At 35.8% G+C, this 17,080-nt stretch overlaps 2 protein-coding genes and 1 pseudogene across 2 annotated transcripts; 1 reads left to right on the top strand and 2 right to left on the bottom strand.

Moving 5' to 3' along the window:
- Window positions 1-362: 362 nt before the first annotated feature.
- LOC126694114 (sialyltransferase-like protein 2) lies at window positions 363-1,863 on the bottom strand (annotated as a pseudogene).
- A 2,614-nt stretch (window positions 1,864-4,477) lies between these two features.
- On the bottom strand, window positions 4,478-6,598 carry LOC126694113 (serine/threonine-protein phosphatase 7 long form homolog). The gene is made up of 5 exons (XM_050390176.1): window positions 6,500-6,598; window positions 5,610-6,388; window positions 5,414-5,501; window positions 4,844-5,137; window positions 4,478-4,750 (listed from the first exon to the last, which is right to left on the bottom strand). The coding sequence occupies exons 1-5, from the start codon at window positions 6,596-6,598 to the stop codon at window positions 4,478-4,480; spliced, it is 1,533 nt and encodes a 510-aa protein (XP_050246133.1).
- Window positions 6,599-8,358: 1,760 nt separating this feature from the next.
- LOC126694112 (uncharacterized) lies at window positions 8,359-10,339 on the top strand. The gene is made up of 6 exons (XM_050390175.1): window positions 8,359-8,438; window positions 8,685-8,814; window positions 9,061-9,151; window positions 9,281-9,285; window positions 9,432-9,554; window positions 9,919-10,339. The coding sequence occupies exons 1-6, from the start codon at window positions 8,359-8,361 to the stop codon at window positions 10,057-10,059; spliced, it is 570 nt and encodes a 189-aa protein (XP_050246132.1). The 3' UTR covers window positions 10,060-10,339.
- The last annotated feature ends 6,741 nt before the right edge of the window (window positions 10,340-17,080 follow it).

The raw sequence follows: 17,080 nt of genomic DNA, 5'->3' as shown, positions 1-17,080 counted from the left end.
CCATATTTGATAGTATGCTCTTCCGTGCAAGGAAGTATGACCTTGTCGAGATTCGGAGAAATATCTAGTCCTGAAAAAGTATCATAAGGCTCTCTGATCAGGTAAACATAATCAGATTACATAAAAATACTTTATTTGGAACTACTGACTGCTGGAGAATATATAAATAAATTGTATACCATTCTTTATATCCGGGATCCATAGTGAAACCATACATATCTACTGATTCACAAATAGAGAGAGCAAATTCAAGAGCCTTGAGCCCAGTTCCTTTTGCTGCTGAACCAAAGGATCCACCTAGCATAAGATATACAGGATTTGTTATTTTTCACTTCCTGCATAACAAGCATCCCCAAGAAAAAGAAAAAAAAATCAGTAAGATAATTATCCCCAAAAGCAAGTAATTTGCCATAGTCTAATCAAGCAAATACCTGAGTGGCCATCTATTTAAGAGGGAATACAAACGAGCCAAGACAAGTAACTGGGAGAAGAAATTTCAAAAAATGTTTAGATTCAACAATAAACTTTTCTTTCTTTCTTTTTTGCTTTGGCTCAAACCCAGAAATTAAAAGCATGGTCCTATAATAAAGCAATATATGCATGAACATATATATCTATTAGGACATTGTTAAGGAGATGAATTTACAAATGAATACATTTTAAAATCACAAGAATAATTAGTTAGTTAATTAAATGTGTACTTGGATGATTTTTGGCAACAAGTAAATGCTAGGGGAGATGATCAGACTTATGCAAAATATTAAAGGAGACCAAATTCATTTGTTGATGGTACAAGCAAAGCTAAAACAAGATACCAACCTGTATCATTTTGTTCATAATGTCATGAATTGTTGTTTTAACGATCAAGACCTCCTTCCTTCTTTCTGCATAACCCATATCTTTAGTTTACTTCTAGTAACATGTCACAAGCTTCACAAGTTAAAAAAAAAATTACGGTGCTCATACCATCTAACTCCACAACTTTATCAAGAGCTTTAGTAGATCCCCTATTAAGAAGACGGAATGTACTTTTCTTGCCCACATAGTTGGAATAATTCTGCAATAAATCAAATGATAGGAGACTAAGGAGAGGTAGAACATTTATCAAATAAAGCAAAGAACAGAGTTTCTAACATCAACATTGCAGCAGCTTAACCTGAATTGGAGCACCATTTTCTCTGATAACAACATCATAACCAGACTGATGTCCCTTCCAAACTTTGTTTCCAGAAGATCTCCTGAGTTACCAATAACAGCACATCAGCCAAGCCGCTGTGGAAGATATGGTGGCGTTTCGGGAAGTACCAGTGAAAGTTAAGATATGCATAGAGTCTTATTCTTACATTGGTTGCTGCAAAAGAGAAATGAACTACATCAGCTAGCACATGGTTGTGAATTTCTCAGCACCTTTAAGAACCTAATTTCATATTAACCTAAAAACCAAAAATCTAAACAAAGTCCAAGCGTCTTGAGAACTTTCTAGAAAAGTTTTTCTTCTGTATTATTTTTGACTTCTCAGGACTTATACTTCATAAGATGAGTTGATAATTTCCTTTCTACATTTTCTTCTTATCTTTGATTCAATACATTGAATGAGATAACTAGTACCAGTGACTAGTACAACTACTTACAGAAGTACTCCCTTATTGATCCTGCGCCATGCATAATCCTCCCATCCATTTGGTAAAGCATCAATGAACTCCTTGGTGAGTATTGTAGAACTATTGCGCACTTGAGTAATCAACTCACTATATAACAAATCAACTGTAAAGCATAGAAGGAAATCCTAACAAACAAATTAAGTATAAAAGGATCACAATGAATCTGACAATAAACAAGACAGAGAGAAAACGAATTTAACATTATTGCACCAATATGTCTTTGTCTCCTTCAAAATTAATGCATGCAGTTGAATAGTAAAGGAAGGCAGAACAGCCTGCTCACCTGTTCCCATGTAGCCACAGCTTCACAGAGATCAAAATCAAAGGATAGGCCTTCTAGTTCACCAGTGTTAGGATCTTTCTGTTCACATATAAAAATTTCCAAGGAACTAAGTCAGAGTATAATAGCAACATGAAATTAATCAAATCACATTTCCCCATATCATAATTGATATATTTTCAAGAATCACAATAACACAAGCCTCAAATATTGCGAAAAACAAAGAGAAACCTACCCATTTGGGGATGGTGTCGCTAGGGAATTTTATTGTGACTTTGCAATAATCTTCACCACTCAAAACTTGTACTTCTAATCCATTTGCACTCTACACCAAAAAAATCAAATTCAGCAAGTACATAAAAATTCATAAAAACCATAACTTTCCCTAAACGCAACTCGTGTATCTCACATAGACATCGTAACTAAAATCCCAACTCAAATTTCATTGATAAATTACCATTTTTCCTAAAAGCTTATGTAGTTAGGAAATATTCACCATTATTCAAACACTCCCCCTTGGTGGGCACTGGTGGTGAAACAATGCAATGGTGGTTTATGGCTTGGCTTTGGGGTGAATGGGTGAAAGGGGTTCAGCGGTGGCCAGATTGGGATGTGGGAAAGCCATGGATTGGGCATGGAGATGTGGTTTCGATAGCGATGGATTTTGGGAGAGGAATGATGGTTTAAAATTCAGGGTTCAAATTTCAAAATATAAATTGCCCATAAACTATCTAAATTATAAGATAATATAACATGCAAAGCTAACATGATAATTTGAAACATAATCCAAAGAAATAGAACAATAAAACCAACCATTAATATTCTCAAGTGCATGTTCTCATCACAATCCAATGGCAGTGGCATGACTTCAAAATGCATCCAAAATAACATAGAGAACACAGGTGCCTTTCCCTTATTAACAGAACCTAGATCCATGAACTACTACAATATCAGTTCAAGAATAGATTCCTTCAATGGCATCCAAATTATTTTTTTTTGGATACACAATGGCATCCAATAAAGCATTCATACCAGGAATTCTCTCACCCATTACAAATATATGAGAATAGAAGAGGATATAGGGTAGTATGAATAGACTTACTCGGCATTGAACTGAATTAGGTTTTGTAAATGACCAAGTATGAAGTAAATTATGTACACATAATGCAAATGGTAAGAGAGAAAACCTGAAGTGCCTGGGCATCAGTTATCATCAAGTTAATTAGTTTTCCAGATGCAAACTTCTTGCCATCTCTCTGAGATAGTCGTAGTCTTCCAGATGCAAACTTCCAGATGCAAACTTCTGGGAATTCACCTTTCTGAGGAAGCTTATCCAGCAACAAACTTTCTAAACTCAATTCCCAATTACTAATAACAAGTCCTGCCCCCTCACAATTTAGGCTCAAATCAATGACAAAATTTAAAAATTTAATATAGCAAATGAACCAATCCAAAAAGAATGTTATATGAAGGGGTTTTTTCCTTGAGCTGAAGTGTATCTCAGTTTTTATTGTAGACATGACTACCTTTTGGCCAAATAGCACATTTTCCTAAATTTACTAGCAAAAAAACAGTTGTACAATTGAAAAATAACTTACATAAGTTATTCTATAGATCTCAAATGGAAATTTCTGAAGTTCAACGGCAGAATTTTGCAAGTTACGAACAAAAAATATATCAGCTTGTAAGCCCAAATCTTCATGTTCATTGACAAAATATATGTGCTACAAAAAATATATCACCAAAGGACAAGAAGATCCTATACATGACAAAAAGATCCTATATCATTACAAACCCAAAGTAGCACAAATTCTTGCCCATTCTTGAATCATTCTCGTTTTCTTCTCCTCACCGGTTCCTTGACTGGTCTCACCTTGCTTGAAAAGAACACAACAAGAACACAACACAAGCAAATATTAATATGCAAATGATTTAACTATAAAGCGATGTATATGTAATCGATATCGAATCAAACTATAGTACCATGTCCAGTCCCACAGTCAGGAGGATGTGTTCCTGTGCGTTGCGGCCTTCGCGGTCGATCCTCGATGTGCGAAGGCTCTGGTGGGGTGGTGGGTATCTGTGTCTGGATGAACTCAGTATGCACAAACTCAGGGGGGACAGCAACAGGGGTGGGTCGCCCAGGAGTGGGCATGAACCTCATCTCATCTCTACCATGTACAACTGCGGGGGCAGGGCCGGCAGTCAGTGGGGGAGACATACGGGTGGTGGGCAACGGAGATGTACTAGGGGATGTGGGCGGGCAAGTACCATCGCTCCTCATGGATGGGGACCCAGATGTGTCTCCATGAGCAAACGTATGGGATGGACCCGCATCATCGTGTGCCATGGACCCTATGTCATAAGCAGTGTCCAAACACATCTCATCTGTTGTCTGACTTGCTTCCTCCATGGTGTGGTCATGCACAGGTGTGTGGCGCCGAGTAGATGTGGGCACGGGTGTGTGACGCCGACTAGATGTGGGCATGGGTGTGTGACGTGAACCAGATGTAGGACGCTGAGCAGATGTGGGACGTCAACTAGATGTGGGCACGAGTGTGTGACGCTGACCAGATGTGGGAGGCCGACTAGATGTATGACGCTGACTAGATTGACGGCCTCCATGCCCTTGACGTCCACCTGCTTGCCAACCATGCCGTACAGCCGATTCACTTGTGTTGCCCACATCACGTGCATGGTCCAAGGTTAACCGACCGATCTCTTTAACAGCTTGCAAGGCATTAATAGAGTCGGTGTAGATCTCAGACCCTGGTTTGCACTTCGCTATAATGCTCAACTGTGATTCAACCTGTCACAAATATACAAAGAGTAGTGTTAGTAGGTTGAACTAAACTATGCGAAGCAAGGTACATTTATAACGAAACAGTCTTTGTAAATTTACCAAAGTGTCCCAGTACGAAGTCTCTTTTGTAATATGGCGAACAGTGCGAGGACGAAACCACACCATATACTCGTCATTGTAGCTCATCTCCCCATGAAAGGCCGGTGCATCGGCAATTGTGGCGTGCACAGCCCATTTAGCAATATGCGGGGCATGTACTTCGGCCCAATCTTCATGGTGCTTGCCCTGGAGGGTGATCTTGTGCAGTTCAATTGAAGTATCAACATCGATTGGTATGCCTTGCTTCATCCCAAACTGTCGGAGAACACATTCAGGATGATGGCCTTCAACCACCTAAAAATGTATGAGCGGCACAATAGACCTCCATATATGTTGGTCTGCCGTACAATATGCGGGTAGAGAACCTAAATAATTTATGTACGGCTCCCAGACAATATGCAATGATTCAACAGATGCAAACAACCATATTAACAATATAATTAGAAAAAATGTGTAACGAATGTGAACAATACATGTAACTCTGAAATAAAAAATGTTTATTCATACCAAAGTGAATTGTAAGTACAAAAACTACATGCCAAAGCGGTTCCCACTTGTAAGACACGATACCTGATTTGGCCGTAGCGAAGTAAGCGACACACGATAGGCACGTAGGACGTGCATTGAATGTTCAGTTGTTATCTTAGCCCCTTTCCATCTAGCAAACAACACAGACATAACCTTCATATTAGTTACTTACATAATTCCCATGCGAACAAAGTTAATGAGGAAATGTAAAACGGTAACTATCTAAGATGCTACATACCTGACCGCAAGTGGACCTGGAGGCAGTGCCTGGTGTGGATGCCTCATCACAGGACATATGTGGAGAAACCTTACCCATGCCCACAACTGCACCAATAGCAATGCACCGCCGATTTGCTTGGCTTTCTTCTCTGATGCGTTATAGAGGTGTCTATAGAGCCAACTTAGTGCTGCACTACCCCAACTATTCTTCTTTCCGTTGCTGATTGGATCGAAAAATTGCAGATACCTAATTGAGATCTGTTCTCCAGACTTGTCCATAAATAGCATACCACCTAACAACTCCACTATGTAAAACCGAGCATACTTCTGCACAAGCTGCTCAGGGGCGTCAACCGGGAGAGGGTTTCTAAACCAATCCTCAAGCCATTTGGTTTTTACCCTCGCCCCTTCCATCACTCTAGTGTTCTTATTACGACCAGGTTCTCTATCTGGCGGTATATGCCCTAGCAATCTATGGCAGACGTCATGCCAATTGACCATCGGGGATATACATCCCACCAACGGCAAGCCATCTACAGGTACCCCCATTATAACCTTCATATCTTGTAGTGTGATGGTCATCTCACCGTGGGGCAAGTGAAATGAGTGCGCCTCCGGCCGCCATCTCTCCACCAACGCTGTGATCAATGCATGGTCAATGTCCATATGTGGGACCCGAAGTAGCCCATCTAACCCTGCATCAGTGATATAAGCGACAATTCGTGGATCTAACCCATCTACCCCACCTTCAAGCAGACCTTTCTCTCGGTGACGACAAGTCAATACACCTTGCACTTCCTGCAAATAGAGCAGCGTAGTATTAATAATAATTACAGTACTACATAATATTTACGCTTCAAAGTTAAATTCCAAAAATCTTTCAACTACATATATTGAACAAGTGCATACCTCGCCTTCCAAATGAGCATCCCAAAGCAAACTTGAACGATGCTCATCCTGCCTCGTCAACAAAGTCCGTATAGCAGGTCCTGCTCCGTGTGGGTCCATATCTGGCATTTGGAGACAACAGCAAGACAGTCTTATTTATTTATTTTTAATTATAAACAAATTTGTCTGAAAATGGAAATAATATATATCTAATACAGCCTTCACTGATTTCAATAAAAAAATTTGAATTAAACTTGAGAAAGTGAGAGGGAGACTCAGAAAGTGAGGGATGAGAGTTTAAATTGTGGGTAACAGGGGTTCTTAGAATTTAATGGGAATATACTAGAACAATACTCCCATTATTCAACTCAAGTTAAGGACATTTCCAATGTCAAACATACGCCATCATGTCTTTCCCACAACCTGAATAAATGAATTACAAATAAAATTGAGTACGTGATTGTCAGGTGTAGTAACATTCTTCACAATACAAATTGCATAAATTCTCTTTTTAATAAATCTAAAATATTCAAATAAACTTGCATATTCACATTTCCATTAACCCAGTATGCTGAAAAAAATATTGGAGACAAAAGCTAAAATAAAATTAGAGACAAACCAAAATTAATTTAACTCATAGTTGTGGGAGTGGGACATTAAGAACACAAAAGAGATGCTTAAAAAAAAAAATGCAACTCTCCTCGTTCCCCTCAACAATAGTGAAGCAAGATAGAACAAAGCATAAAATGCATGGCTTAACTGTAACGCAGGAAAGCACAATTCGCTGAAGTTAATCTATCATGACAAAAAACAAACACAAGGCCAAACCTTGATTGTCCAATGTCATGGATATATGATAATAGGGGATAAGAATATGTCATTGAAAGAGAAATAGTATTACAAAAGAACCTTATATTTTTTACAATCATTCAAAGCCTCAGGGAAGGCAATTGAGAAAAAATTAAGGTCCATTGACCCATTGACCTAACACACAGAGCATTCTCTTTTAGGTTGCAAATACAGTCCATTATAAAAGTTTCCTCGTACTTCTGATCTTGCCTAGTATTTGGTTCTGAAGCTGTTTGCATAGCTTTAACCTTGGAAATATAATTCTACTTCTGCAATATGATATGCAATGCTCATAATGATACTTGATTTTGAAAGCAGTGCAATCTCTAAATTTTGATTCTAGGTTGAACATATCTCTAGGTTTCTATAGGTCTTTAAAATTGCAATTGTTCCATAAACTTGGTGGATCTTTTGTATAGTTTGTTATATATAGAGATATCTAAACTGTTAAGAAGTAGAAAATGCAACATGTATATGTTCGGAGCATGACATTAAGAATTTTTTGCAAAGAGTTTCATTGTAGTTAAATGTTTCTATCAACTAACCACGAACTGTTAACTATGATTTTTCATAGTTGTAAAGTTTAATCATTAAAGTGTAAGTTGTTACAACTTGAAAGGATTTGAAGTTGAGCTGTAGTTGAAAACTTGACCTTGGACATGGAAAGTTGTGGGGGGACTACCAGGTTGATTGATGCAAAACACAGTAGAAAATAAGAAATACGAAAGTAACAACAGAACAAACCCTAGGTTTCACCACCTAGAATAGATCACCCCATAAATTTTACACAACTACAGGGGGTTATGTGTAACATTTCTAAGTTTAGGCATCTCAGTGTTTTAAAGGCAAATATCACAAGGTTTTTTTTGGTAGTTTCCCTTTACTAATTTTAAGGGCTTTTAAACTGAACTTGTTTCTAAATTCTGATTATACATAGCATCAGTATAAGATGTTCAGGTCACAAATCTAAAACTCTAAACTTAGCATAGGATAAGTTCTTTTCTTCTTCTTTATATTCTTTTTACCTCACTATGTATTTGATTTTTCTCATACCAGCTGGTAGTCCTTCACATGTTAGTGAACCAAATGAAACGATATCAAGTCCTCAGTGGTTTGAAATGGTGGAAGCAATTTTTTTTCACATACCATGATTTATCATATTTGATCTTCTACTAAGCTCTTGAATTGAACCTAACTGCAATCATCCATGTCTTAGAGCTGCTTTTGTTCCTAGTCACTCATCTTATTCACCAGCTAAATCATTTCTTGTTCTAGATAGTACTAGACATTCATGCATTTAATTCTCAGTTAATCCTAATTATATAATATTAATATTATGCATGGTCTCCCTGTGAAGGAAACTTGCAGACAAAATTGCAAGAACTGGATTCTTGGTGGTAGTTCCTGATTTTTTCTATGGTGATCCGATCATTGATTTCAATGACCCTAACTTTGATGTAAACTCATGGTCAAACGTTCACAACGCGGTTAGTATCTTGCTTTTCAGTTATAATCTTTGGGATTGGCATATGAAAAACTGTGCAGGAATCGAGAAAAAAAGCAGGGGGCCATTTTGATTTACCTTTGGTGTCCAAATTGACATACTATCACATTTTATGCATGTTTAGTTTGGGACCTAAGTTGAAATAGAATGATTTATCGTTTGTTTTGTATGACTTGAACCTTCCTGTTCCTGACCACTTAGAGCTTATTTGAACAAATTGTTCTTCTAGGATAAAGGAAATGAGGATACCAAAGCTGTGATTGCAGCTCTAAGAAGTAAAGGTATTTCAGCCATTGGGGCAGCAGGTTTTTGCTGGTTTGGTAAGTGGTTTGCTTTCAATCCAACTTTGACAAGAAACTTATTGCTTGAAATCTTTGAAAATAGTTTTTGCATGGTAAACGTAAGTGCTCTATCTGCTAACATGTCTAGCTTGCTTGCTTTATTTTTAGGGATGGTATTAGTGAAATTAGCAAGTTCTACTGAGCTTCACGCTGTAGTCATTTTGCATCCTGGTCCGATCACAGAAGATCAAATCAATGGCTAGTATCCCATTTCTCATGCTCATGCTAAATATTTGTTACAAATTGCATGCTGTCTCAGATGTTAAAGTTCATTGTTTCAGATGTGAAAGTTCCTATTGCTATATTAGGAGCTGAGATTGACCATATTTCCCCACCGGAACAACTGAAACAGTTTGGAGAGAAGTTGTCAGCAAAATCTGAGGTGAGTCCTAAAGAAAGGTCATCCTTAAATTCTCTCATCACAATTTTTAGTTTAATTACTGTAAAAATTTTGTTCCAATTATAAACATTTTAAAGTAATTTTCCATCATATAAGATTTCCAGAATTTAATGGAGCCCAGGTAGAATGCTTGAATTTCATACATGAAATTCATCGTCATGTCTTTCAAGATGAGAGAGCATAATCTCTTCTAGTATTAGCACAAGTAAAGTAAAATTTCTAGTTATTTTTATGAAAAAACTATTTCTTCTGCCCATAACAAAAATGAAGTGATTTTCAGTTTCTGCTTTGCATGTTAAAACTTAAGTCGTCTTTTTTTTAACCTCCTATTATTTATATCTTTCAGTTTGATAGCTTTGTGAAAATATTCCCTGGTGTGGCTCATGGATGGACAGTAAAGTACAATGTTGAGGATGAGTCAGCTGTAAAAAGTGCTAAAGAGTCTCATTTGGACATGTTAAATTGGTTTGCCAAGTATGTCAAGTGAAAATTGATTTGTAAACTGATGCAGACACCAGATATTGTGCCAATTTGACCTAGATTTTGTGCTTTATTTGAGTTTTGAATAAGTTTGATTTTTATTTTGATTGGGGTCTTTTTTATAGGATTAAATTAATGACATGATTCTAGATTTTCTTGTTGATTTGTTCCTAAAAGCCCTAAACCCTAAAATCCATTAGACATGGCATTGGTACATGTTCAAAATATCTGTCAATCTGTCATGCAAATCCCATTCCTATTATCCTAGCCAATAACTTGAATGGGTTCGATGGTGTTAAGCATGGCTCCAGTAAACTTCTGGGATATTGAATTTAAGAACAAAGTAAAAATAACGAGTTGAGTTTCTTTATAGCTTGGTGGTGATGCTAAGCCATCCTAAGAAGTGAAGTCAATACAAGCATACAAACAATCCTGGTGGAGACAATCCGGACTACAATGGTCATACTTTCATGTTTAACCACGAGTTAAGTCATGAGTTAAGTTTCAAAGAGAAAAAGTCTAAATAATTTTGGTAATAAAATATTTTTAAAAATAGTAGAGAGAGAGAGAGAGTAAAATTAATAATAACATCTATTCTAAATGGCGAACATGAAATATGTAAACACTATAACTGAAGTGACTTTGGTTTAAAAAAATTGTGTGTATGAAGTTGATATAATTAATGAGATAACTGAAAATAGCAATGAATTTTATAGAATTAATAATATCTGTCACACATTGACACAACAAGGTGCAATCCTTTCCAACTAAGAGAGTAATTGCTATATTCAGAAGAGGAACGTGATGCTTTGCAACACTACATTTTTCCAGTGTATCTACTACTCCAAAACAAAAAAAGACAAGGTGGGGAGGGGAATATCTCAACCTAGAAGTTGAACATCTTGTTTCTAAACCTGAATCCTGAAATGCAGGGCTTATCTTGTATAAAAGCAGCAGTAGTTTATTTGAATAAAATCATCAGATAAGAATTATTTATGCAGAGTAATCAGTAGAGGTCAAGGATTCCTCGATCAATCCTAATTTCTTTTTAGTCTTTATCCAATATTCATTAATTATCAAAATAGGCACAGGTCAAGTCTTGTACGTACCAACAGTAAGAGAGCAGAGTGAGAGGTCTCCTCTAACCAATTAGAAGAGGGAAAGATCCATGACATACTCCAACAGTGTGGCAGGATGGCATATTCTTGTTTCAATTGGACCGTGACAATTACAATGAACTTGCCACTTGAGAAAATACATATATTCACATGGTGGCTTCTTAGAAGTTTTTTCAATTTCTACATTTTGGTAAGATATGTTTCTTGTGAATAAGTTGGTTAGATTTCTTGACATTGATTGTGGAGGATGCTAACCAAAATTAACTACACAGGTTTCTTTCATGCCCTATATATATATTAAACAATGGATCTTTTTACTAAATAGAACTCCTGACAGTTCATCCACCTATCAAATCTTATCTGTTATCATGGCCTCACATAGAGGCTATAGCCCTTTCTTCTAGTGACTTCAACACTTAATGATTTCTAAGGTATAAATCTAATGGTTAACCATCTTTCACACTTGATTGATTGTCAAATAGCTTCACAGAAAAATTGCTTCAACATATCTTTGCCAAAGCAATATAATAATACTAGCTTCAGTTAATAGATTTTTACATGTCTGTTACAGCCTTCTCCTCTTGTCAATCTTGTTGTCCTAAGTGGCCAACCTATTTGGGTGCTCCAATTCATACAAAAGTTTGAAGGATACAAAAATATCTTACCATGCTATTATATAATTTTAGTACCCACTTGTATACTTTCTGAATAATTTGGGCGATTCTATTTTGGTCTCAATCAAGCTTATTACTTATCAAAAAAAGTTCTAGTTTGTACACCAAAAACAATATTGTCCATGATAAGTTGAAGCAAGATACAGTATGTAGTTTTCCTGGAAAAACATACATGTATGAGTGCTAAATCTAAATTGCTCACAGAAACTAATTTTGCAGTCTACTCAAAAAGCAGCAGTGATAATTGCTAATTGCTAATTCTCATCTCCCCTAAACTCATTTTACCTAATAATTACAAAATAAAAACCCCTAAAGACAAGCACAACCAGACCAACATTCTAGTAATCACCCAAAAATAAAAATTAACTAACTAAATTGAATTGAATTCCTTAATTAATTCTTGGATCAAAACCCAGAATCAACTTATGCATAAAAATACAAAATTTACAAACACCCACTTTCAGTGGAATCTTTTTTTTTCATAAAGTTACAACCGTTTGTTATCAGAAGCACAAAAAGTAGTAATGAACTCCAAACGACAGCGTTTAACGATCGAGAGAGAGAGAGAGAGAGAGAGAGAGAGAGAAAGAGAGTACCTTGGAGCGGAGTGAAGGGCTTGGAAATGAAAGCCTCTGTAACCTCACACTGTGATTGAGTGCAGAAACAATGAGAGAGATGAGACTGAGAGCTCGCCGCTGACAAGAGTCCTCTGCCGCCGATGTAAGTGAGAGAGAGTGAGAGTTTTTTTTTTTCTTTTTTTTTTTCAGAAACCTTGAGAGTGAGAGTTTGTATGTTTGTGTAAGTGAGAGTTTGTATGTTTAGGTGTAAGTCAGACTGAGAGTGAGACTGAGAGTTTGAAAGTTTGTGTGTTTTAAGTGCCGTTGCAACCCGAACATACTCGAGCTTTAGGGACTCGGGTACCTTACTAAACAGTACTCGAGCCCATGAAGCTCGAATACTAAGCCAATATTTAATTCCCCTTTTCCACGCCAGCGTGCCACGGTGGATTAAAAAAATATGGTACTCGAGCTTAAAATATGGTACTCGAGCTTGGCAAAAAGTGGTAGATTACTATATTGTTCGGAAACAGTGTTTCTAGGCAAAATATTTCCAAAATTAATGGTAATGGGCCATTTTTCCCCATATATATATATATATATATATAGAATATATTATTTCTATTTTAATTAATTTTTTATTTAATTTACATATCATTAATGAATTTTAAAAAAAAAATTAATTTTTGCATACAGCATAGTTTGAACATACTATTATTCATGATTTTTTTTTTTTTTTTTGTCTCTTTTTTGTGTTGAAAGAGAGATTTTTTTTTTTTTTTGGATGAAATGGTTATTGTAATACCTGGAAAAATATTATGTCTCACAGCAAATTGCCCAAAGTAGGTGGTGGTCTGATCCAATAAATCCGTAGGCCTCCTTATAATATGGCTAGTTGCCCATCAAAATAGACAAAATAGCCTTTTTATTGTTTCTTTTATAAAGGCGAAAACCATATTTTCGTCCCTACATTTTCACGCGATTCTCATTTTGGACCCTATTTTTTATTTTCACCACTTTTAATCCCTGTTTAGAAAAACATCTTCCATTTTAGTCATTTCCGTTAGTGCCCTAACAGCACTAACCTACATGATAGACGGAACTCTTAAAATAATAATAAAAAATTTTATTTTGTCATTAAAAAATGCCACATCAGCATCTAAATTAAAAAAAAAAAATTATTAATTTTAACTAAATAATAAAATAAAAAATAGAAATAAAAACCAAAAATCAGATTAATTGAGATCAAAGTATGTCTTGAATAAGAACACCGACCCAGATCTAAGAACACAAAATTAAAATCTAAAAATCACAAACCTAGAAAATAAAAACAGAAAATTAACCTATAGATCCACATCAAATTAAACATGAACAAGGAATTAAACATGAAAACAAACACAAAACACAAACCCAAAAAATTAAAATAAAACCAACACAACACTCCCACTCTCATTCACTCTCATTATATACTTCTTTTTTCTTTGTTCTTTCCAGATCCATTACTTGCTCTATTTGTGTTTGTATCTTTGTTTTTCTTCTTTCTTTTCAGATCCATGACTCTCTCTTTCTCTCTCAAATACCAACACCTTAGTGTTCAGCATATGGCAGCCGACGCAATGCACACGCGACGTCGTGGTGGTGCGCCTCGTTGAGACGCTCTCCAAGTAGTCCATTCTCTCCAAGCGCTACGGCACCTTGACGAGCGACGAGGCCTCCTCCGTTGCACGCCTCATTAAGGAGGAGGCTTTCTCTACCGCCGCCGCATCTGCCTCTGCCAAGGACGATGGCATCGAGATCCTCCAGGTTTACGCCTCTCGACACCGTTAAGACTTGTGCCTCCTCCGCCGCCGCTTCTTCTATCGTCGACGCTGGAACTGCATTGCAGACTTCGTCTCTCGAGGCTACTTCCACCACAGTGGCCAGTGAGGATAACTCTCCTACCGTCACTGAATCTTAATCTCTCTCTAGGATTTGGCCTTTTTGGTATGCTAGGATAACTGTGTATTTGTGTTTGGTTGACAAGAAAGGGCAAGAAAATGCTATAGGTTAATTTTTTGTTCTTATTTTCTAAGTTTGTGATCTTTGGATTTTAATTTTGTGTTCTTAGATCTGGGTTTGTGTTCTTGTTGTTCTTGTGCAAGACACACTTCCATGTTAATTAATGTGATTTTTTATTTTTATTTTTATTTTTGTTTTTTATTTAGATAAAATTAATAATTTTTTTTAATTTAGATGCTGACGTGGCATTTTTAATGACAAAATAAAATTTTTTATTATTATTTTAATAGTTCCGTTTGTCATGTAGGTCAGTGCCGTTAGGGCACTGACGGAAAGGACTAAAATAGAAGGCATTTTTCTAAACAGGGACTAAAAGTGGTGAAAATAAAAGATAGGGACCAAAGTGGAATCGTGTGAAAATATAGAGACGAAAATTTGGTTTTCACCTTTTATATATAAATCTTACAAAATATATATATATATATATATATATATACACATACTAGAAAAGGAGTCCAAGTAAAAATCAAATACTCTAAACTCCTTGAAGTTACCTAATCAAGAAGTTTAGGTTAATTACATATTAATTTTTTTTAATACTTTATCCCAAAAAAAAGTTAACGTTATTAGTTAGATTGTTATTAGGTTTTTTTACTTCCCCCCCCCCCCACCAACCAAAAAAAAAACCTTACAGGAAGTAGTATGTTTTTTTTTTTTTTAGGGATACACTTGTTCTTTATTTTCCACACTGTTTCAATGATATGATTTATCTGTGTTACCTAGATCTGTATAATTTACCTAAGTTAATCACTTGGCTAAATAATTAGGTTAATCTGTTTGGGTTTAAGGGGTCTAAAAACGTACAAAAGACAAAATTCGTTCATGGCCAAGGATGAAAAAGATGCTTGCTATCAACTTTTATCCTTTGGATTGTGATGAACTTTTGTCGTACACGAAACAAGATTATTATTGGCCAAGAAGTTCACACTTGAATTATTATTCCACAATTAAGAGAACAATTACATGTTGAAGAAAATACTTTTCTTGAAGAATATGTAGAAGCTAAAGAAGAAAATATGGAAGTTTATGAGGAAGTTCATGAAGATCTTGTTATAGAAGAAGAAGAACCTGGAATCGAGATTGTGGAGGAGATTAATGAAAACCCTATTATAGAGAAAGATCTTGAGGTTGAGATAGTAGAGACTGTTAAAGAAGAAATTATAGAGGAAGTTGTCAACGATTTCAATGAAGTAAGGTTAGATCATTGCAACGTCCAAGCTTCTATTATTTTGGTGGGAGACAACAAAACAAAGTTTATTAAATATATTGGGGTTGATAGATTTGATTCAATTGTCGGTTCTTATTTGGTAAATCTCTACAATTACATGAAGATGAAGGAGAAAGAAATTCAAGTTGATTTGTTTATTCCATTGATGAGTTGCAAGTATGGAAAGAAAATCAAGGGGCTAAAGCATTCAAAGTATTTGTTTATTTGGAGCCGAAGATTTGAGATTTCAAAGATGAACTCGAGGAAGAATTTGTTCAAGTGGAGGGGTTTGATGTAGGACACAATTTACTATTTATTATTTTAATTTATTAATTTATTAATTTTGGTATTTAATTTGTAATTTTTGTTTTTTTACATTTAGGGTTATTATTTCCTTGTTTTAAAGTCCTTTTAATGCTTTTTAGGTCAAATTTGGTTCATGTTATGGTTAGATATTAATTAGGATTTTTTTAGAATATATTTTCTTGTCTGTCAAGTTTTATGAAGCCTTTAAATAGGCCTCTAAGTCTGTACACGTTTTAAAGAATTATTGATATTAATAAAAATTTAGACTTTTGTCTATTATTTCTCTAGTGGATTCCAGAACTCTTTCTCCTTGTGGATTCAAGAACCCTTGTGGATTCGAGGTTATTTTCAGAAGCAAATGTGTTTTGTTTCTTGTTTTCTAGAATTAGACGTGTTTTGCTTCTTGATGCTTCCGCATCCGACATTAGAGTTGGCCATATTTAGGTAGTAAAGTGCATTTCAGTCATTTGTGATGCCATCCATGTATTAATCAGTTTAGAGATTCTAGAGTAATAGAAGGTTCCGCTATAGGTTAATCCACTATAGGTAAAGTTTAGGATTAATGGATTTAATCTAGATCTATAAACTTCTATTAATATAGTGGATTGTCTTGTTGAGTAAGGTCTCTCCAGTAATGGGTTTTCCTTTAGAGTATTGCTCTTTCAATTTTTTTATGTTAAGGAAATATTTTGTGTAATTGGCTAATCCTTTGAAAAAACACACTTTACTTGTAATTGGGTAAATCTAGGATGTATTTAATACTTCAAGGAACAAGAGTTCAAGTCTAGTATTGAAGCCATGAAAATTCGTCCAAGAAACAAGTGAAGAAGTGCTGATTTTTTAAAGCTCAATAGCTTCTTGACACCTCTTGACAGTTAGGCTATCTATCGAGCTCTTAAGCTGTTTCTTATCACAATCTCGGCAGCTCCTCGATAGCTAGGTGGATTGATCGAGAAATCTCCTGTTTTCTCAATAGCTCCTTAATAGCTGTATCTGTCGAAGTTTAAAACTTGACACCTCCTCGACACCTCTCAATCGATCGAGGTTATGGGAATTCAGATTTTCAGATCTGATTTTCGGCCTATGGTGACATGTATGTGTAGAGATT

This window comes from Quercus robur, chromosome 8 (genome assembly GCF_932294415.1).
Source record: "Quercus robur chromosome 8, dhQueRobu3.1, whole genome shotgun sequence".
Taxonomy (NCBI): Eukaryota; Viridiplantae; Streptophyta; class Magnoliopsida; order Fagales; family Fagaceae; genus Quercus; species Quercus robur.
The sequence above is the reverse complement of the archived record's forward strand: the minus strand, read 5'-3'. Positions and strand labels throughout refer to the sequence as shown.

What these genes read in the sequence shown, in the direction of transcription:
- LOC126694113 (XM_050390176.1), bottom strand. Translation starts at nt 6,598, where the DNA reads ATGGACCCACACGGAGCAGGACCTGCTATACGGACTTTGTTGACGAGG. An exon ending in CCAGGTCCACTTGCGGTCAG is followed by an intron (nt 5,502 to 5,609) that starts GTATGTAGCATC and finishes GTTGTTTGCTAG; the next exon opens with ATGGAAAGGGGCTAAGATAA. An exon ending in CTTCGTACTGGGACACTTTG is followed by an intron (nt 4,751 to 4,843) that starts GTAAATTTACAA and finishes TATTTGTGACAG; the next exon opens with GTTGAATCACAGTTGAGCAT.
- LOC126694112 (XM_050390175.1), top strand. Translation starts at nt 8,359, where the DNA reads ATGTATTTGATTTTTCTCATACCAGCTGGTAGTCCTTCACATGTTAGT. An exon ending in ACGATATCAAGTCCTCAGTG is followed by an intron (nt 8,439 to 8,684) that starts GTTTGAAATGGT and finishes CTCCCTGTGAAG; the next exon opens with GAAACTTGCAGACAAAATTG. An exon ending in GGTCAAACGTTCACAACGCG is followed by an intron (nt 8,815 to 9,060) that starts GTTAGTATCTTG and finishes TTGTTCTTCTAG; the next exon opens with GATAAAGGAAATGAGGATAC.